The following is a 22,406-nucleotide window of genomic DNA, read 5'->3' as shown; positions in this document are numbered from 1 at the left end:
CCATGTTTCACATTTAATAAGATTCTTTCACTTTAATGCATAAAACCCTTTGAAATCAGTGTCAACCAGAAAAATTCATGTTAGAAAAAATTGGAATGAGAGCTGCTATTCTATATTCAGAACATCTGAGAAAGCATTTTTGACTATTACAAAAGTTTATTTAACAAAAAGTCTAACATGAAAATGTACATGACCTAATTTTTACATCATAGTAAAACAGGCCCTATGGAGAGAGGACATGGGTTTCTCTGCTGAACAGCCATTATTCATACTCGTTCCAAGGCTTCTAACATGATGATACTATTTCCTCGTATTACCTAAGAAAGAGAAAAATAAATTTGAAAAGAACAACTCAGGTAACAGACCTAACTATGATGATTTAAGAATTTTCACCAAATCATTAATGGTTTTTTAATATTACATGTCGGTTTGCAAAGCTTTGTTCAAGCCACAGGGACACCAAACAACTCTAAGCCCTTTATAAGACGGACATCTTTTAGATTTAAGGCTAACAATTTGCTTTATGAGATTCTAATGCCAAGTCTCCAATGACTAATTTCACCTTTTTTTTTGAGACAGAGTCTCACTCTGTTTCCCAGGCTAGTGTAGAGGCACAATCTCGGCTCACTGCAGCCTCTGCCACCCAGGTTCAAGCAATTTGCCTGCTTCAGCCTCCCAAGTAGCTAGGATTACACGAGCCCCCCCTCCCACCATGCCCAGCTAATTTTTATATTTCTGGTAGAGACGGGGTTTCACAATGTTGGCCAGGCTGGTCTCAAACTCCTGACCTCAAGTAATCTGCTTGCCTCAGCCTCACAAAGTGCTGGGATTACAGGTGTGAGCTACTACGCCTGGCCCTAATTTCACCTTCTAAAATGCAGGACTCAAATTTAAATGCCCATCCCTGACTCTATGGGATCCAAAAATTAATGAGTAAAATATGTACAGTAGAGTATGTTAGGTACAGTTTGGAGGTATGAGATCATTTAGGGAACAAACCAGGATGGGAAATGGTGAAAGGCATGCTTTATGAAAATCACATTTTACCTGGGTCTTGGAAATTGGGCAGAATTTTGAAAAGGAGATTTTAGGAAATTCTAGACAGAACCAAGATGAAGACAAACTATGAGAGGATAAGGAAGTAATCTAATTTGAATGCAGTAAAAAGTTCATAAAGACAATCAGGAAACAAAGATAGTTGGCATTCAATCTTGGAAAGCTTCAAATGCCAATCTTAGTGTTTGGAGGACATCAAAAACTAACAATGAGCCAGTGAGAGTTTCACATTTGAGGGAATGACGATCATAAGTGTCCCTGCAACAAGATATTATATAAATACACCAAAGTTTGAATAGGACAGAACCTAGAGGCAGAAAGAGAAGTTATAAAAAAAGGGCCCTAGGACAACAGTGCTTGACCTAGTAGATAAGCCATAATCACGCCTATAATCCCAGCAGTTTGGGAGGCCAAGGCAGGTGGATCACCTTGAGGTCGGGAGTTCGAGACCATCCTGGCCAACATGGAGAAACCCCCATCTCTACTAAAAATACAAAATTAGCCGGGTGTGGTGGCACATGCCTGTAATCTCAGCTACTCAGGAGGCTGAGGCAGGAGAATCACTTGAACCTGGGAGGCGGAGGTTGCAGTAAGCCAAGATAGCGCCACTGCACTCCAGCCTGGGCAACAAGAGCGAAACTGTCTTTTGTCAGAAAAAAAACAAACCAAAACCAAAACAAACCAACAAACAAACTTATCAGAGTATAAATGAATCAGCTGGTAAATGAATTCAAGAGGGGTAGAAAAATAAGTGAAACTGGAAGGCTAGGGGACTAAAAACAGTAAGTCCCTAATAGACCGCAGATCATCATAATTGATAGATCACCCATCAGTCAAGTAGAATTGGACAGGTGAATGGAGGGGTATGGGAGGGAAAGGATAGGTAATGTAATAATTTGAGGTGTTTATTAGAAATGGAGGCATTCTAAAAAGATTCAAACTGGAGCTATGCTTATAGGCAGCTAGAGTAAAAGTAGTTGTAACTTGTTCTTTTCTCACAGTATCATGCTTGTTTTATTTACACATGCACTATGATTTATTGTGTTCTCCATACAAATGTAAATTTTATGAGGGCAGGGACTTAGGTGCAAAACCCCAGTGCCTAAAATAGTAGCAGGCACATAGAGGGCTCAAGTACCTGGTAAACATGAATAAAATAACTCACATGTGATTACTGCAGCTGACAGAACAGAAGGGAACACAATTGGTAGGAAAAGTGTCTTGGAACCTGGCAGCCAATTATCAGCAATGAGTATGATAAGGTAGTAAAGAGCACATTTAAAAAAGAATGGCTGGGCACAGAGGCTCACACCTATAATCCCAGCACTTTGAGAGGCCCAGGTGGGCAGATAGCTTGAGCCCAGGAGTTTGAGACCAGCCTGGGCAACATGGTAAAACCCTGTCTCTACAAAGAATACAAAAATTAGCTGAGGGTGGTGGTGCACACCTGTGGTTCCAGCTACTTAGGAGGCTGAGGTGGGAGGATCAACTGAGCCCAGGGAGGTTGAGACCACAGTGAGCCCCATGCTACTGCACTCCAGCCTCGCTGACAGAGTGAGACCTTGTCTCAAACCAACAACAAAAACCAGTAAGCACAGTGCCCTGAAAATGACAATGGAAACTGAAAGAGTCTAAAGATTCACACTCTTCTTGTAAGTTAACAGAGCTCCCCTCCATTTTTTTGAGACTGGGACTAGCTATGCTGACCAGGCTGCAATGCAGTGGCTATTCACAGGCACAATCGCTGCACACTGCATCCTCAAACTCCTAGGCTCAAGTGGTTCTCCTGCCTCAGCCTCTTGAGTAGCTGGGACTATAGGTGCACATCACCGTGCCCAGCATAAGCCAGGAGTAGAAACATGCTTACCTAGTTATCAGAATTTTATTTTCATTTTAATTATTATTTTTTTTGAAACAGGGTCTTGCTCTGTCACCCAAGCTGGAATGCAGTGGTTCAATCACAGCTAACCGCAGCCTTGACCTGGGCTCAAGTGATCCTCCCACTTCAGCCTCTCAAGTAGCTGGGACCAGAGGCATGAGCCACCAAGCCGGGCTAATTTTAAAATTTTCTGTAGAGACAGGGTCTCACCATGTTGCCTAGGCTGATCTCAAACTCCTAGTCTCAAGTGATCCTCCTGCTTTGGCCTTCCAAAGTGCTGGGATTACAGGTGTGAGCCACTGCACCTGGCCAGTTATCAGAATTTTAAATTCTCAATTTTTTTTTTTTTGGCAACAGATAATGAACATCACATCTCATTGACCAAAGCAAGAAAAGCTAGCCTTCCTGCCTAGCTCCCTGCTAAATTTACATATTTCTTTGTCTTGTCACATAATATTTAGAAAATAAGGCTAGATGGTGAACTTTGTCACACCTTATCTGTGGTCCAAAAACATTAAATGTATAATCCCAGAAACAGACATCCGTAAGTTTTACACTGCATGCTGTTCTGAGCAGTGTGATGATACTGTCCCTGGATGTGGATTATCCTTTGTCTAGCATCTCCATGCTGCCCATTAATCAGTTATCTCAGTTTTCTGATTGACTGTTCTGGTATCAAAGGGTTACTTGTGTTCAAGTAACCCTTTTTTTACTTAATATTAGCCTGAAAGTATAAGAGCAGTGATGCTGGCAATATGGATATGCCAAAGAGAAGCTGTAAAGTGCTTCCTTTAAGTGAAAAGGTACAAGTTCTTGACTTAAGAAAAAGAATCATATGTTGAGACTGCTAAGATTTATGGTAAAGATGAATCTTCTATCTGTGAGATTGTGAAGAAGTAAAAAGAAATTCGTGCTGGCCAGGTGCGGTGGCTCACGCCTGTAATCCCAGCACTTTGGGAGGCTAAGGCAGGTGGCTCACGTGGTCAGGAGTTTGAGATCAGCCTGGCCAACATAGTGAAACCCTGTCTCTACTAAAAATACAAAAATTAGCTTGGTGTGGTGGTGTGTGCCTGTAGTCCCAGCTACTTGGGAAGCTGAGGCAGGAGAATCGCTTGAACCCAGGAGGCGGAGGATGCAGTGAGCCGAAACCACACCATTGCACTCCAGCCTGGGTGACACAGTGAGACTCCATCTCACACACACACACACACACACACACACACACACACCCATTTGGGCATAGGGTTCAGTACTATCTGTGGTTTCTGGTACCTATTCTGAGGATAAAGGAGGCCTATCGCAGTGCTCTTCCTCTTTTGCTATTGTGCTTGAGGCCTAATTCTCCAAATCAAACTCGAACCATCATGTCCAGAATTACATACTGCTCCCTTTTTTGTGCTTCAATGATGCTACAGAAGGACAACCCTAGCAAGAGTGCCTGAACTATGTAACATAATAAAAAGTAAGATAGAGGCGATGCCACTGACAACTCTGGGGATGTCTCAGAAGATAGCTGAGATTCATCATTAGGTAACGATCCAGCTGACAGGTTAAAAACAAACTCACTCCTGAAAACAAACATACCCTTTTTCTTTTTGAGACAGGATCTCGCTTTGTCACACAGACTGGAGTGCAGTGGTGTGATCTCAGCTCACTGCACCTTCGACTTCCTGCCTCAGCCTCCTGAGTAGCTGGGACTACAGGTGCACACCACCATGCCCGGCTAATTTTCTAATTTTTTTGTAGAGATGAGGTCTCACTATATTGCCCAGGCTGATCTCAAACTCCTGGGCTCAAGTGATCCTCCTGCTTCAGCCTCTCAAAGTGCTGGGATTATAGATATGAGCTACTGTGCCCAGCCAACACACACATAACTGCAATAAAACAGTATTAATTTCAATGGCCTCAATGGATCACTGACTTGGACAAGGTAATAATGAAGCCAACTGTCCTTTGTTAAACAACTTCTAACAAAATGAACAAAACCTTAACCTATTTGTTTCCCTTCTTCCAACTTTAGAAAAGTCAAAAAGTTCACCTCTGTTCTTGCCTTTTAAAATGTCTTTTATTAAAGATGTCTGATGTGTTATTATTTCTTTTTCAAAGTGAAGACTCAGCAGCAAGAATTATTGTCTGCTGATAAAAACTTTTTTTTTCTTTGGCTGGGGGTTGGGGGTGTGTGTGTGTCACATAAACCTCAGAGATGGAATAGGAGGCTGCCCAACAACACACTAAGTAGGTAATCATTACTTAAATGACTTGGGATGGCAGTGCTTTCAACCAATTTCTGTGCAAAGAAAATTAGGCCCATAAAGTTTAGGGGGAAAATTGCCAGAGGGATGCTCTATTCCTTCTCTGATAAAATTCCAATGAGCAGTGTGTTACCTAATTCTCTAATCTTCTCAAAGCAGAATTGACAATTAGGTGCCAAGTTCTTCCTGAATCCTTTTCAGCAAATTTGTTGCAAGGAACTAAAAACCTAATCTACCTTCTATTAGAAGGAAAATTTATTTGTAAAAATAAGGGCTTAGAGGAAAATCTTGGGGTATCTAGAAAATGTTTTTATAAGGACTTGGCTACTAATGATGCTGGCAGCCTTATTCAACAGAAGCTCACAAGGGAATATACCTGAAAGACAAGTCAATTTACATGAAACTTGGGGGTACAGTGTGGTTATCTGGAGACTCTAAACTGCTTTTTCAGTCATAACTATTCATTTGCTTTTCAAAATACAGTAATGAAAAAGTATCTGAAATAAGTAATAACACAAACCTTGGAAAAAATGGTATGTAAAAAAATTAAACAGGCAGAGATGTCAAAATAGGTCTATCTTCAACTTTACTGCTCAAACTTAAAAATCAAGGTTAATAAATCAAGGCTAATAATTAGCAACTCTTACCACTCCTTGGAGGTCTTTATGCTTAATAATTTGCTAAAAGTAAGTTGTCCTTTTTGGTTCACCTTTTTCAAGAACTTTGGGCTTACCACTTTATTAGGTATGTTGTCCTGTGTTAGACAAAGAGGGACTCAAAGTCTGGGTATCAAAACTCTTCTTTAGCAATCACTAAAACTACGGCCCAATGAATGTAGGAATGTTTAATCCTATGAGGGCTCAGTATGTGCTTTTTTATTTTTTTCCTGCTTTTTCTCTCATGTGAATAACTGTCATTGTGATTATCCCTTGTAACTTTTACCCTGGCTACCTTAAAATTTTGGGTGTGGTAAACCAGAAAATCCAGGTTAACTATGTATACAAGTAAAATCGGAAAGTGTTATCTGTGAACTGGCAGATCTGCATTAGGCATTAGCAGAAATGCAAAACCTTAATTAAGTTCCGCCCCATACCTACTGAAGTAGAATCTTCATTTTAACAAGATTCCCTGGGGATTCATATACACATTAAGGTTTCAGAACTACTGCTCTAATGAAGGACCAACAATGAGCCTCTATTGCAGAATAAAGCTCAAAAAGGATTTCCAACAGCTATTTCAAGCGCTAGGACCTTAGGTTCTGTATAGTCGAGATCTTACCTACAGGTAACCAGGATATTACCACAGCTGAGTAACTGCCGTATGTTCAACTAAAAAGGAGATGGAAAGTCTAATCTTGCCTGTTATTTGCCATTTCTGGGGGTTACTAACTAGGAGTTAATACACATTCCAAAAGAAAAATGAAATCTCCAAGAGAACTCTTGTATCTTTACTTACCACCATTCCAATATTGTTCTGTTGTCCACTAGTCGCCATCTCCACACATTCATCTATCACAAGGTTCATAAAGGGATCAAATCCCCGCAATATTCCTTGGACATGTCTGCCACCATTTAATTTCACTATTAAAAAGAGAAAAAGAAGTTTTAGAAAAACCTTCCATTAGTTACCAAGCATCACTAAAAATCAGGTGGGATAAAACACAAGTATTTGAGATGTCTGAAACTCACTATCCTTACTGTATGACAAAAACTGGGTTAAACATTTTTGTATTTACTTCCACATTTTAATTTATAAGAATCCTAAAAAGTAGTAGTATCCTTACTTTATAGGACAGAACTAAACTTCAGAGCTTTTTAAAAATTTTTATAAAGATGGGGGCTCCCTATGTTGCCCAGGCTGGTCTTGAACTCCTGAGCTCTAGGGATCCTCCCGCTTCGGCCTCCCAAAGTGCTGGGGGATTATAGGTGTAAGCCACCGTGCCCGAGCTTTTAAGTAACTGGGTTCATGGTTATACAGCTACTGTACGATAGAAGTGAGATTCAAGCTGAAGGCTGCTTACCTCTAACGCTCATGGTTTTTCCCCCTACATATATTTCAAGTGCTGTGTGGGTCAGATTTTTAGATAAATTGAACAAATGTTATTCCTACATATTCCCAAGAAACAAAATAATTGTTCCTTGTCTAAGTCCTTTGTAGCTTGTTTAAAGAAAAAAGGTTGATAAATCCTGTTAATTTTGCCAAAGTGAGGAAGGGCTTACCTACGATAAACTCTGAAGTGCTGTTAAACTTATTAAATATCAGAAATTAGGTAAATAAAATTGTCTAGTTAGGATTAAGTAACCTGCTTAATTAATGGATGTGAATTAGAGGTCCTGTGTGCTTTTTTTTTTTTTTTCTGAGACGGAGTCTCGCCCTGTCGCCCAGGCTGGAGTGCAGTGGCGCAATCTCGGCACACTGCTAGCTCCGCCTCCCGGGTTGACGCCATTCTCCTGCCTCAGCCTCCCAGTAGCTGGGACTACAGGCGCCCGCCACCATGCCCGGCTAATTTTTTGTATTTTTAGTAGAGACGGGGTTTCACCGTGGTCTCGATCTCCTGACCTCGTGATCCGCCCGCCTTGGCCTCCCAAAGTGCTGGGATTACAAGCGTAAGCCACCGCGCCCGGCCCCTGTGTGCTTTAAATTTTTTTTTTTTTTTTTTTTTGAGACGGAGTCTCGCTCTATAGCCCAGGCTGGAGTGCAGTAGAGCGATCTTGGCTCACTGCAAACTCCGCCTCCTGGGTTCATGCCATTCTCCTGCCTCAGCCTCCCGAGTGGCTGGGACTACAGGCGCCCGCCACTGCACCCGGCTAATTTTTTTTCATATTTTTAGTAGAGACAGGGTTTCACCGTGTTAGCCAGGATGGTCTTGATCTCCTGACCTTGCGATCCGCCCACCTTGGCCTCCCAAAGTGCTGGGATTACAGGCGTGAGCCATCGCGCCTGGCCGCTTTAAATTTTTATAAAGTTGCTCCCAACATATTGCTAAGACACATGTAAAAAGCAATTGAATAATTAAAAAAAACCCCAAAACAACAACAAACTTACATGATAACTTCTTGTCCATAAATCTGAAAAAGAAAAAGGGTAAAGATTATATAACCAATTAAAAAAATTTAAGCATAAACAAGTACATAAATAGGTAGTTAATTTGCTAGAATTTATATAATGGGAATAATGAAATCTAAAATAGTAAAAATAATGTATTGCTGTAAAGAGTGAGGGAGTAGGGTGAGGTAGCTCACACCTGTAATCCCAGCACTTTAGGAGGCTGAGGCGGGTGGACTGCTTGAGCTCAGGAGTTGAGACCAGCCTGGGCAACATGGTGAAACCCCATCTCTACCAAAAATACAAAAATTAGCTGGGGGTGGTGGCACATGCCTACGGTTCCAGCTACTTGGGAGGCTGAGGTAGGAGAATCACTGGAGCCTGCCACGTTGAGGCTGCAGTGAGCCATGATTGCGCCACTGCACTCCAGCTTGGGCAACAGAGCGAAACCGTCTCAGGGGAAAAAAAGAGTGGGGGCATAAAGGGTTACCTAAATTAGACATTCTACGAAGCGAAGTAATTTGGGAAGAGGAAAGGCAATAAAAATGAAATATATTTAGACTATATTAATTTACATTAAGTACAGTATACTAATGTGAATTACATTCTTATTGTTCAATACTATGTTGTTTCATTGGCCTAAATTTCTTATTCTTTTCTTTTTTTTTTTTTTTTTTTAAGATATGGGAATCTCACTATGTTGCCCAGGCTGGTCTTGAATTCCTGGCCTCGAAAAATATGCTCCCCCTCAGCCTCCCAAAATGCTGCTGGGATTACACAGGCATGAGCTACCACATCTGGTCTCATTGACCTAATTTTCAATGATTGGATTTTATAGTCATAAGAGAAAAACAAAGACTTGCCTACGTTTGGTTATTTCCAAAACTAAGTTGTAAAGACAGCAAACAGTAATCAAATCATATCCAATTCAATAGGTATTTTATATTTGAGATAAGTAGTGTTCTTTTATTTAATATTAAAGCATCAAGCATAAATATTCAGGGTAGTCCTCAACATTTAAGTATATTTTAGTATAATAAATGCACATTTGAAACTTCAAACGATATGAATTAAAAAAAAATTCCATTTTAGTGGAATACGAGAATATTAAGCCATGCAGTCAACTCAGTTTTTAATCTCTTCCATTTATAGGCCAGAAAACATAAAATTTAATTCAATTTTAAAAATTTCATTCAAATTTTAAAATATAAAAAAATGAAAAAAAAAAAAAGTTTAGTATATGGGCCACGAAGTGGGGCACTTATTCAATTTTAATGTATAGGATTATCATGGGAAAATGTAAATATAAAACAAGGAGCATGACTGAAGGAGGGAGTAGATACATTTACAAGTAAAAATATATTTATGGGCTGGGCGCGGTGGCTCATGCTTGTAATCCCAGCACTTTGGGAGGCCAAGGCGGGCAGATCACCTGAGGTCGGGAGTTCGAGACCAGCCTGATCAACATGGAGAAACCCCGTCTCTACTAAAAAAAAAAAAAAAAAAAAAAAAAAGCCGGGTGTGGTGGTGCATGCTTGTAATCCCAGCTACTAGGGAGGCTGAGGCAGGAGAATCGCTTGAACCCGGGAGGCGCAGGTTGCGGTGAGTCGAGATCACACCACCGCACTCCAGCCAGGGCAATAAGAGCGAAACTCCATCTCAAAAAAAACCCCATATATATATATATATATATATATATATATATATATGAAGTAAACTATATTTTAATAAGATACATAAAATGTATCAAATATAACACACAAGATCTTATACAATCTTTACAATGACTTTGCAATTATGGTCTATCGTTTCCACCGTTTTTACAGATGGAGAACTTGGCTTGGAAAAGCTAAATCAATTTTTCAAAGTCACACAGCGTGAGAGCAAACACAAATAGTTCAGTCTGACTGGAGAACAGAACACGTGAGTATTAGTAGCTATAAGGTTTGGCGTTTGAATGCTGGGTTAAGAATAGCCTCGATTTTGCATACTGTGATAAATTATCAAAGCAGTCACTGGCAAGACTACTGTGGCAGCAAATTTTAAGAAGTGGAAGGAAGAATTCAGTTAAGCCAGTGTATCTCAACTTCTGCACTACTGACATTTGGGACCAGATAATTTTGTATTGCTGGGGGCAGTCGAATAAGCGGTAGGATGTTTAACAGCATCCCTGGTGTCTACTCACTAGAAGCCGGTAGCACCAGATTCCCTACTCCCCATTTAAGAACCCCACGCTAAGCCAGAAGGAGGGCATAATGGTGTAAAAGAAGATGCTATCTGTGAGAAAGCAAAGGAAGAAAAAATTTGAGAGTCATTTTGGCGGCAGATCTGACCGGATTTCACAATTCATAAAACCTACGGATGAGAAGAGAAAGGTATTAAAACTAGCTTCCTTCTCTGAAATTTTCAAAAACTATGTTATGAATCAGAAAGAAAATCTTAGATTACAAGTAGAGAATGGTCTTTTTGTTAAAAAAAAAAAAAAAAAAATCACTATTTCACCAGTCCCTGATGAATCCAGAAGATACTTACATCAACAACTCACCAATAAAATAACTTTCAGATAAAAAGAGTAATTTTCACAATAATTTCTGAGTAACTTCTATTTTTTTTTTTTTTTGAGACGGAGTCTCGCTCTGTCGCCCAGGCTGGAGTGCAGTGATGCCATCTCGGCTCACTGCAAGCTCCGCTTCCCGGGTTCACGCCATTCTCCTGCCTCAGCCTCCCGAGTAGCTGGGACTACAGGTGCCCGCCACCACGCCCCACCTAATTTTTTGTATTTTTAGTAGAGACGGGGTTTCACCGTTTTAGCCAGGATGGTCTCGATCTCCTGACCTCGTGATCCGCCCGCCTCGGCCTCCCAAAGTGCTGGGATTACAGGCGTGAGCCACCGCGTTGGGCTTATGTTTTACTACTTAATTCCTTAACAGACTTAACTAAAATATACATGGAAGTAGTTTTCATACAAAAGATGGCTTTGATACAAATGCACCTTTAAATGCAAAAATATTATTATTTTTTGAAACAGAGTTTCGCTCTTGTTGCCCAGGCTGGAGGGCAATGGCGGGATCCTGACTCACTGCAACCTCCGCTTCCCGGGTTCAAGCGATTCTCCTGCCTCAACCTCCCGAGTAGCTGAGACTATAGGTGCGCACCACCTGCCTGGCTAATTTTTTGTATTTTTAGTAGAGACGGGGTTTCACCACGTTAGCCAGGCTGGTCTCGAACTCCTGACCTCAGGTGATCCACTCGCTTCGGCCTCCCAAAGTGCTGGGATTACAGGCGTGAGCCACCATGCCCGGCCGCAAAATTATTAAATAGGAACTTTTCCTTATGTCTGACTTCCATGGGCCTGGTAATAAATGAACTACACACAAAGCCAACCACATGCTACGCCAGAAAAAACTGATCCCTGTAAAAATTTTGCATCCTTTGTGCAATCCAACTAATACATGTAGAATTCCAGCATCAGGGAGAATAAGCAAAACAGAAACGTACTCAGGAAACACATAACCTGTTAAGTCCACTCAAAAACTATTTGAGGAGTTCAAAGCTTTACGTTGAGTCCTACCTAAAGTAAGGCTCTCCTACTTAAAGTTGTTTGACTTTACTGGGTGTGTAGAAAAAACTTCAAAAAATTAGCCTTCTCTGACTAGAAAAAATTAATGTTCTTAAAAAAAGAAAAATGAATGTTCTTACATAGTTTCAACATCAGAGCAAGACAACACATGACATTCAAGCTTAACGTAAAAGAAGGTAAGAAAAAGGAATGAAGTTTCTAAGTAAAAGCTCAAACACCTACAAACACATTTGCTAAGACTAAAGTGGCTTTTGGATTCTGATGCCTCGCATAGTTTTAAAAACACTTCCCTTCCAGCCCCTCCTTAGTTCCTTTAGAGAATTTCCCCCTCTAGCCGTCTATCTAGAACATGGTACTATTCGAGATGCTCAACAAAAGGTGGCATTGGAGATCTTCAAGGAACGAGGGAGAGCCCCGGGTGACCAGGGGCCGGACCGCGGGACCTGGAGACTAATCGGCCGGAAGGAGGTGCCGTGGCTGCCTGCTGTAACCACACCGACGCGCGAGCTCTGCGCGGGCTTCACGTCTCATGCGCGGGAGCCTGGCCGGGATCCCGGCGACCTCGGACCGGAAGAAGAAATGAGGTGAAGCGGCTCAAGACATTCAGCTAATGGAGAGGGAACCAAGGGAACCAAGGGACTCGCGGGACGCAAATAACTGACCACTCCAGTTTGGCTCTCACACATACTTACTTTTTCAACTCGGGAGGGTGAGCTTTGCTCATGGTGTATACTCCGCGGGCTCACAGATGCCTTGGAACGGAACGCACGGCTTGCCTCACGCTCCCGCAGTAGGCCCGGCGTCTTGCGTCTGGCGTTATCGACCTCGTTAGCCAATGGATTGTTGGCAGTTTTTACATTTCACCTCGCGATATCTGAGCGCCTCGGTCGCGGTTGAGCTTCCGGTTACGTCCTCAGCGATTGGCCAGGACGGAGGGGTGCGTCCTCTAGGCACCTTTCTGAATTCCGTTTTGCGTGTGCAAAATTTAGATAACGGGTATTCCGCCGGTGGGTATCCCTGCTTTTTTTTTTTTTTTTTTTTTTTTTTTTTTTGAGACGGAGTCTCGCTCTGTCGCCCAGGCTGGAGTGCAGTGGCGCGATCTCGGCCCACTGCAAGCTCCACCTCCCGGGTTCACGCCATTCTCCTGCCTCAGCCTCTCCGAGTAGCTGGGACTACAGGCGCCCGCCACCACGCCCGGCTAATTTTTTGTATTTTTTAGTAGAGACGGGGTTTCACCATGTTAGCCAGGATGGTCTCGATCTCCTGACTTCGTTATCCGCCCGCCTCGGCCTCCCAAAGTGCTAGGATTACAGGCGTGACCTACTGTGCCCAGCCGGGTATCCCGCTCGTCTATGGAACAGCCAAAAAAAAAAAAAAAAAAAAAAAAAGAAAGCCGGGCTCCGTAAATCCCAGAACTTTGGATCTCTTGAGCCCAAGAGTTCGAGACCAGCCTGGGAAACATAGCGAGACCCCTTCTCTATTTAAAAAATGAAATTGAGATATTGATATAACGGTCCTGTCTCTAGCTTCGGGGCAAACCCGGCCAATCCCGCATGTCTGTGGATCGTATCGCTTATTTTCTTCATATATACCAATATACCAAATGTTAATGACCCTGGAGGAATGGGCCTCTCTCTCTCTCTATATATATATATATATTTTTTTTTTTTTTGTTTGTTTGGTTTTTTTTTTTTGAGACGGAGTCTTGCTGTGTCGCCCAGGCTGGAGTGCAGTGGCGCGATCTCGGCTCACTGCAAGCTCTGCCTCCCGGGTTGACGCCATTCTCCTGCCTCAGCCTCCCAAGTAGCTGGGACTACAGGTGCCCACCACCACGCCAGGCTAATTTTTTGTATTTTTAGTAGAGACCGTATTTCACTGTGTTAGCCAGGATAGTCTTGATCTCCTGACCTCGTGATCCGCCCGCCTCGGCCTCCCAAAGTGCTGGGATTACAGGCGTGAGCCCCTGCTCCCGGCCGGGCCTCTATATTTCTTTGGCAGGTATCCCTATAGCATACTGTCAGACCAAGTAGGGTTCCGGTAACATGTAAATTAGCAGCCTCTGAGCCATTGTAGAGTAAGGTGACTGGGCCTGTCTCCAAGAATTTCAATCTATTTCCAACTGAGGGGTCTCGCAAAAAAAATTTTTTTTTGAGATGAGATCTTGCTCTGTCACCTAGGCTGGGGAGCATGGTGTGATCATGGCTCACTGCAACCTCGAACTCCTGGCCTCAAGCAATCCTCCCACCTCAGCCTCCTGAGTTGTTGAGACTACAGGCGCACGCCACTGCACCCAGGTAATTTTTTTTTTGTAGAGACGAGGTCTCGCTTTGTTGCCCAGGCTGTTCTCAAATTCCTGGCCTCAAGAGATCTGCCTGCCTCCGGCTTCCAAAGTGCTGAGATTACAGGGGTGAGTCAGCATGCCTGGCAGTTCTAAAATTTTTCAAACACTACCTCCAGAATTCACTGATGTGCCATTGCCCCTGTATATAAAACGTGAAGTGCAGCACACAAACATTTTCTAATATAAGGTGTTCTTTTTTCATGTCAAGATGTGTAAAAAGTGGTCTCGGACTTGTTCCCAGTTGTTACCCCAAAATTATAGAAGACTAAACCAAAATAGAATGCCTTGTTGATTTTAAATAGGGGATAGTTCTCAAAAATTCAGTTAATTCCTGATATTCTGGAATGGCTCTATATAAATATCAATGATAGTAAAGACTTAAACTCATCACATATTTTGCACTCTCTTAGTAGTCAAAATCCTAGACACTGAATTTTTTCTAGCAGGGTCATAGCTTTGTACCTTTACTACCACTTGCTATTAGTGTTTAGTTGTTGAAGCTAGAGACCTGACATAGATAATGAATTTCTCTTTTTAGCCTCATAGACAGTTTCTTTTCTACATTAATGAACTTCAAGTCACAATGTCGTAGTCTCCTCTCAAAGTTTTTCCCATTTACAATGAACCAGTTCTGCATCTGAACCATAACAACTAATTTCCACTCTTCTGGACATTTTAAACTCATTTAACGTGTTAAAAGAAGAAGCATCCTAAGAAAGTTATATATTCTCCACCCAGATATAAGGAAAGAAAACACAATAGTGGGGAGAAAATTAAACCTTATTTATTTTTAAAACCAAACCACTAGGAAAATATATCACAGCCTGGAAACAGCAAATGGACAGGCTATATTATAATTTCAAGTAATAAGTTGGTGAAAATACAACGAAGTTGCTATCAAAACAATAAGGTGCCATGCTGGGGCAGGAACACTGCTAGCTGCACAAGCCCCAGGCAAAAATGGTATTTGGTAATGGGGGCTGCCTCTCCTTTGCTCTAAGGGAGTCAGCTCATCCTAGCCCAAGTTGCTTACTTTTTCTCCCTTGAATTTCCTGTTGCCAGGGGTTTGTCTCAATTGGGCTCTGTTAATTCAGGGGGCTAAGTAGGCAATGCTAGGTGTAGGCTTTCATTCCATCTGTTCTAATAAAACCAGGTTTTTCCAAATCCAGTGCTTCTTTACTCTGTTGTCATCAAGTAGCCAACTGCTCCTCTTTTACTGTTCATTCCTAGATACTAGTATATAGCACAGTCAAAACCCCCTTCTCTTCAAGGGGAAAGTGTTACTGCAAGATTGTCCTGTCATTTTGCTACACACAGCCTCAGGGCCCATCAGCCAGTAATTCTGCTTCCCACAATTAGTGTGTCGTCACCTCTCATGTTTCTGCATGGTCTCCAGGCTGAAAGATGCAGCATGTAATAATTTTAAGAAATGTACATCCACATCTTGATGACCAGAAATGGGGATCCACAAGGAACATTTCAAAGTTGTTATCCAAACTAGTCTGCCTCCCAGTTCCACATCTTAAAATCAACTTGTATGCCCTTGTATAAATTACCCAAAATCAAGAAAACAAAGACCCAGAAAACTTTCTTTCCCTTCTAAGTTAGTGACCTCATTGATTTTGTTTCACAGCTTATGGAAGATGGTGTGGTGACACTTCTGGTAAACAGGATATTGGCAACAAAGAGAAAATCTCTCCTCAGACTCCACCAACTCTAACCTGCCAGCCTGTTAGTACCTGTATAGCAAGAAGAGTCTGGTACCTTGGAGGGCTCTGGCTTGTTACAGGGGAGAGCCTTACTGCCAGGACAAGCACTGGCCACAGGAAATAATAAGCTCTAAAACTCTCCTGTAATATCTCTGACCCGATTTAGCACCACTTTTTTCCATTTCATTTTTTAGGGACTGAAACATAAAATAACCAGTGTCCAGAGGCAAGTGACATATGCCTTACACTTGCGGCCATCCTTCATTTCTTCATTCATAAACTTTGCTTAAAAGACTAAAATTCCCAATTCCTTATAAAAAATATATTCTTGCCCTCAGCCCTGATGGCCACTGGCAAAGACTTTTATTTTCCAATGGATAAGAGAGCCTCCTTCATCTTCTTGGTCATAGTTGGGATGAGGTGCATGTGGTCATCCACACACTTGGTCACACAACTGTCCAGCTGCTGCTTCACCTGAAGCTCCTTACTCCCAGCATCTATTGAATCTTTGGCTTTGTCGTTGCAATGCATGGTGCACCGGGCCAGGCGGTCCTGTGGCAAGAAGGAAGAAGGTAGAAAAAGCTGAGAGTAAGGCCTCCATTTACTGTGTGCTCATTATGTGTTAGGCCCTGTGCTACAGGTTTAATATGTATTATCTTGGTCAATTAAAGGGACATGGTAGTGTGACTGGCCAAGTTTTTTTTTTTTTTTTGCTTTGTTTTTTGAGACAGAGTCTCACTCTGTTGCCCAGGCTGGAGTTCTGCGCTGCAGTGGCACAATTATGGCTTACTGCAGCCTCAATGTCCCAGGCTCACGCTGTCTTTCCACCTCTGCTCTCAAGTAGCTAGGACCACAGGCACATGCCACCACTCTTGGCTAATATTTTCTTAAAAATTATTTTTGTAGAGATGGGATCTCCCTATGTTGCCCAGGCTGGTCTTGAACTCCTGGGCTCAAGTGATCCTCCCTCCTTGGCCTCCCAAAGTGTTGGGATTATAGGTGTGAGCCACTGTGTTTGGCTTTCCAAGACTGTCTTGACTCAAACAGAAGATGGCACCAGGAGGGCTCAAACTATTACTAGAAAGCAGGTGAATGACAGAATAAATTGTACAGAACATTCTTCCAGGATATGAGAGGTCCCTAGAGGTTATTGTAAGATGTACAAACATCTTGATTCTTTTTTTTTTTTTTGAGACGGAGTTTCGCTCTTGTTGCCTGAGCTGGAGTGCAATGGCACAATCTTGGCTCACCACAACCTCCACCTCCCGGGTTCAAGCGATTCTCCTGCCTCAGCCTCCTGAGTAGCTGGGATTACAGGCATGCGCCACCATGCCCAGCTAACTTTTTTTGTATTTTTAGTAGAGACGGGGTTTCTCCATGTTGGTCAGGCTGGTCTCAAACTCCCAACATCAGGTAATCCACCCGCCTCAGCCTCTCAAAGTGCTGGGATTATAGGTGTGAGCCACTGATTCTTTAAAGTCTGTTCTTTCTACAGGAAAACATTCAATTCAACAAATATTTATTGAGCATCTACTATGTGCCAGGCACTCTTTAAATGTTAGGGAATATAGCAATGAGTAAAACAAAGTTCTTACCCTTACAGAACTTACATTCCAGTGAGAGGAAAGAGACAAAGTAAATGGAGATGTTGAGGAATTAGTTGGATATGTGAATGTGGAGTTTATGAGTGAGCTCTGGCCTACAGATATAAATGCAGGAGCTGTCAGCATAGAGATTATATTTACAGCCATGAGGCTAGAGGAGACTAGAGAAGTAGGCAGAAAGGAGAAAAGAAACAAGGACAGTCCCAGGCACTCTGATGCTCAGAGGCTGGAGTGGGGAAGAGATAGCAAACGAGGCCAAGGAAGGAGGCAGAAAACCATGAGAGTGAGATGTCCTGGTGACCAACTGAATAAAGTGCTTTAAGAAGAGGAGGGATCCACTGTGTCAATGATGCAGACAGAGTAAGATGAAGACTGAGAAATGACCCTTGGATTCGGCCCCACGGAGGTGAGTGGCAGGAGCGGTTCTGGCCCAGTGAAGAGTGAAAGTCCACTTGGAGAGGACTAAAAACATAATGCAAGGGGAGTTACAGAGCAATCCAAGAATCACATTTTCCAAGACCCCATCTATAAAATTAGCTGTCAAAAAGAACACAAAGAAACCCTTTGGGGTTCCATGATCTTGAAGAAGTTATTCCTTCGTAATGGCAGTAACTTTGAAGCGTTTTGAATGGAAGAATGTAAAGATGTATCACATTAGGTGTAAGTTTTCCATGTGGATGGAACCTCAGGCTATGAAAGCCTGGCCTGGAAGTAGGCTTGCTTCCCCCAGGTTCCAGAAAAATATACTTAGAAGATGGGAGTAAAATGAAGTTGTGGATACTCTTTGCTCCAGAGAAGGAAACAGGGAGCTCTTTTGGTAACCTAGAGGGGCTTGTGAGCCAGGAATCAGTGAGTCAACAGTAATAATGATTCACATAAATGACTGCTCCTTAGTGTCAGAGGGGCTGCCCTCTGGGTATAGCAAGTAGGGGCAGTCCTGGGTGGGTGTATAAGTCCACAAAATGGTGGAAGAGTGTTCCTCTAATCTGTACCTTTTCAAGGCTATCCTACCTTTCTAGAGATTCTGCTGTTTTAAAAATAATATATGTTTTAGGAAACTTTATTTTTTTATTTTTATTTTATTTATTTTTTGAGACAGAGTCTCGCTCTGTTGCCCAGGCTGGAGTGCAGTGGTGCGATCTTGGCTCACTGCAAGCTCTGCCTCCCGGGTTCATGCCATTCTCCTGCCTCAGCCTCCCGAGTAGCTGGGACTACAGGCGCCCACCACCACACCTGGCCAATTTTTTGTATTTTTAGTAGAGACGGGGTTTTACTGTGTTAGCCAGGATGGTCTGGATCTCCTGACCTCGTGATCTGCCTGCCTCGGCCTCCCAAAGTGCTGGGATTACAGGCGTGAGCCACCGCGCCCGAACATTATTAATTTTTTTTTGAGATGGAGTTTCGCTCTTGTTGTCCAGGCTGGAGTGCAATGGCATGCGATCTTGGCTCACTGCCACCTGCGCCTTCCGGTTTCAAGCGATTCTCCTGCCTCACCCTCCCAAGTAGCTGGGATTACAGGCACCTGCCACCATGTCCAGATAATTTCTGTATTTTTAGTAGAGATGGGGTTTCACCATGTTGGCCAGGATGGTCTCGAACTCCTGACCTCGTGATTCACTCGCCTCGGCCTCCCAAAATGTTGGGATTACAGGTGTGAGCTATGCGTCCAGCCAGGAAACTTTATACTACACAGTATACATACTGTATTTGGTGGTTGTGGCAAAAGGAACAAACAAATGCCTCCTCCCCAACAAACTGCATAAGGGCTCTTGGTCATGAACTCCCCTGGTAACTCCCCATTACATCATTTCTTTTTTTTTTTGAGACAGAGTCTCGCTCTGTTGCCAGGCTGGAGTGCAGTGGCGCGATCTTGGCTCACTGCAACTCCACCTCCCGGGTTCAAGAGATTCCCCTGCTTCAGCCTCCCTAGTATCTGGGACTACAGGTGCGTGCCACCACGCCCGGCTAATTTTTTTGTATTTTAGTAGAGACGGGGTTTCACCATGTTGGCCAGGATGGTCTTGATCTCCTGCTCTCATGATCCACCTGCCTCAGCCTCCCAAAGTGCTGGGATTACAGGCGTGAGCCTCCATGCTCGGCCTACATCATTTCTATAGGAAATGATGTTCAACCTAAGGCACTCGACCGCCAAGACTTTTTCTAAAATTTCAAACCCTGTGAAAACTGGTTGGCCATCACTATCACAACTGTTAACAGAACCAAGACACTAAAGCCAAGAGTTTTGAACAAATGCTTGTCATCTCCTGCAAAAGTCTGTATCAAGGACTAGAGTGCTCTGTCTAGGATATTTCTCACCTGGAACTTCTCCAACTCACTGGTGACCAAAGCCTGGGCTTGAGCCAGAGGCACATGGCAGCGCTCGATGCACTGGTGCACCTGCTTCATGGAGGCCTGGCTGTCCTCACAACAGCTGGCGCTGCACCGGAACATGAGACCCTGGGGAGAAAGGGCAGAGAGAGGTTAGGTAGGAAAGCCTCTGGGGACAGAGATGACTATGGAGCACTACAGGAGTTAGAAGGCCACGTGGATATTTGCACCTCCCTGTCCACCTTCTGCTTTCACCTTCCCTGAGAATAGACACCAGGACCTTAAAACCACCACTGGGGAAAATTATCCTCAATGTTTAGCGTAGTGTTTCATGGTCTCCTTGCTGCTAGCTCATCGGCGCCTGTTGCACCGATGGTTGGGTGAACAGAGGTTCGCCCGAGTGGGTGAGGGTAGGGTGGTCTGACGAAGCCAAATTCTGAAAACCAGGTGCCTCTTCCACGGGTTTCAGAGGTCGGCAACCTAGTAAATACAAACTCCACCAGAGGGCAGCCGACCCACTAATCAATGACTCAAGGGGGCACTATCTGGGAAACGCATACTCCGTGAGAGAAGCAGGACCGACACACACAGAGGCATTGCGGGGCTCAGAGAAGAACAGTGTAGAAACCCGCGCTGTGTGAAGCGAGGTTGGGCGCAAGAGAAGCGGGCATGACCTGGCCATCGGGGAGGCCGGAAGCCCTCGCCTTTCTGGTCTTTCACGTTGGCAGCGCCTCTGCTGGGCCTTGGGCCGCTCACCTGCGGAAGGGGCCGCGTAAGAGGGGAAGGTGGTGGGGCGAGCGCCTGCCGCCAGGGGCTTCCCACCTGCCGCCGGGGACGCTCCTGCCCCGGGCTGGAAGGGGCGGAAAACAGCCTCGCGCACGGCAAGGGCACACGGATTTCATCCGATCCGCCAAAGCTTCCGAAGTCCTGTCCGAGGCCGCTGCGGCGACCGCAGGGCCGCCCACACCCGGTCTGCGGGGACGCGGGCTGCAGTGCCAGGCGTCGCGTGGTGGCTGAGGGAAGGGCCCGGAACCCACCCGCTGAGAAGGAGGTCCCGGTTCGGCCCCAGCCCTGCTACCTGCATCTTCCGGATGTTCTCTCTTTCCAGACTCTTCACCATGGAGTCCACCGCCTCCTGCACCCGGAGCTGCTGCAGCTCCGCCATGGCGACCCCGCGCTGCCCCGCGGCGCTCCGCGCCGGCGCCCATATGGAATCGGCGTACGTGCCCGCCCCCTCACCGCCCTTCGCCGTCCTTCGCCGCCCGCCCTTCCAGGGCCCACGCCCCACCTGGCGGCCGAACGGAGCCACTGCATGCTGGTGTCCGCGAGCCCACCGCCCTCCTCCCGCTTGGGAACCGGTCACCGGGACACCTGCCCTGCGGATGCTGCTTGCCTTTCCTCTTCCCCTCCCTTGATCCCTCCCTTTACATTCTTTAAAATTATTTAATGTAATTTACATACAGATAAATGCCCAGATCTTAGCCGTGCTGCTTGATGAGTTTTAACAAACCCTGTCCGCCGGGCGCGGTGGCTTACGCCTGTAATCCCAGCACTTTGGGAGGCCGAGGCAGGTGGATCACCTGAGCTCAGGAGTTTGAGACCAGCCTGGCCAACCTGGCGAAACCCCGTCTCTACTAAAAATACAAAAATTAGCCGGGCGTGGTGGCACATGTCTGTAGTCCCAGCTATTTGGGAGGCTGAGGCAGGAGAATTGCTTGAACCTGGGAGGGAGAGGTTGCAGTGAGCCGAAATCACGCCGTTGCACTCCAGCCTGGGCGACAGAGTGAGACTCTGTCTCTCAACAACAACAAAAACCCAAACTCTGTCTTGTCCCAATCTCCGTCCTTTCTACCCCATCTCCCTACCCCTGCCCTAACTGGTCTGCTTCTGTCACTGTAGATTACATTTTCTCTTTCTAGAATGTCATATGTATGTTATTATCCAATAAGTACTCCTTTTCTGTCTGGCTTTTTTAGCATATTGCTAAAAAATTCTTAGCCTAATGCTTTCGAGATTGAGCTGTGTTGTTGGTTCTTTTTTGCTGCTGAGTAGTATTCTACTGAATGGACATTTGTCGTTGTTGTTTTTTGAGACAGGGTCTCATTCTGTCACCCAGGCTGGAATGCAGTGATGTGGTCTCGGCTCATTGCAGCCTCCACCTCCCTGGTTCAAGTGATTCTCATGCCTCAGCCTCCGGAGTAGCTGGGATTACAGGCATGTGCCACCACGCCTGGCTAATTTTTTTTTTTTTTTTGGTAGACACGGGGTTTCGCCATGTTAGCCAAGCTGGTCTCCAACTCCTGAGCTCAAGGGATCCACACGTCTCAGCCTCCCAAAGTGCTGAGATTGCAGGCATGAGGCACCGGGCTCGGCCCACATTTGTTGATCCATTCCCCTGCTGATGGGTGTTTGGGTCTTTTCCAGTTAGTAGCTATTATGAATAAAGTGGTGACTATGAACGTTCTTGACCATTTTTTTTTTTTCTTTTGGAGACAGGATTTTGCTATGTTGTCCAGACTGGTCTCAAACTCCAGGCCTCAAGCTATCCTCCTGCCTCTGCCTATCAAAGGGATTACAGGCATGCACCATCACCCAGTCCTGGACCAAGTCTT

General features: G+C 44.3%; 2 protein-coding genes and 2 long non-coding RNA genes across 8 annotated transcripts; 2 read left to right on the top strand and 2 right to left on the bottom strand.

Annotated features, from left to right (window-relative positions):
- Window positions 1–136: 136 nt before the first annotated feature.
- Window positions 137–12,733, bottom strand: SNRPG (small nuclear ribonucleoprotein polypeptide G). Of its 5 annotated transcripts, none has more exons than XM_055241475.2 (4): window positions 12,505–12,733; window positions 8,233–8,255; window positions 6,643–6,767; window positions 137–317 (listed from the first exon to the last, which is right to left on the bottom strand). In XM_055241475.2, exons 1-4 carry the CDS (start codon window positions 12,534–12,536, stop codon window positions 267–269), a joined length of 231 nt encoding a protein of 76 aa, XP_055097450.1. In that variant the 5' UTR covers window positions 12,537–12,733; the 3' UTR covers window positions 137–266. The 5 variants fall into 5 exon arrangements, with proteins under 5 accessions (XP_055097450.1, XP_055097451.1, XP_055097452.1 ...); XM_055241476.2 differs by having other exon boundaries at window positions 6,646–6,767; window positions 12,505–12,655; XM_055241477.2 differs by lacking the exon at window positions 12,505–12,733 and adding an exon at window positions 12,035–12,108.
- LOC134732473 (uncharacterized) lies at window positions 12,716–15,689 on the top strand. The gene is made up of 2 exons (XR_010115674.1): window positions 12,716–12,819; window positions 13,990–15,689. It is a non-coding gene; the product is annotated as an uncharacterized lncRNA (long non-coding RNA).
- FAM136A (family with sequence similarity 136 member A) lies at window positions 14,916–20,959 on the bottom strand. The gene is given in 4 exon segments (XM_055242382.2): window positions 14,916–16,414; window positions 19,783–19,923; window positions 20,551–20,778; window positions 20,780–20,959. Coding segments are annotated over 4 exon segments (738 nt in total). The 3' UTR covers window positions 14,916–16,225.
- LOC134732470 (uncharacterized) lies at window positions 20,308–21,275 on the top strand. The gene is made up of 2 exons (XR_010115670.1): window positions 20,308–20,441; window positions 20,903–21,275. It is a non-coding gene; the product is annotated as an uncharacterized lncRNA (long non-coding RNA).
- The last annotated feature ends 1,131 nt before the right edge of the window (window positions 21,276–22,406 follow it).

This window comes from Symphalangus syndactylus, chromosome 14 (genome assembly GCF_028878055.3).
Source record: "Symphalangus syndactylus isolate Jambi chromosome 14, NHGRI_mSymSyn1-v2.1_pri, whole genome shotgun sequence".
Classification (NCBI taxonomy): domain Eukaryota; kingdom Metazoa; phylum Chordata; class Mammalia; order Primates; family Hylobatidae; genus Symphalangus; species Symphalangus syndactylus.
Note: the sequence above shows the minus strand (reverse complement) of the source record. Positions and strands in the feature narration are given on the sequence as shown.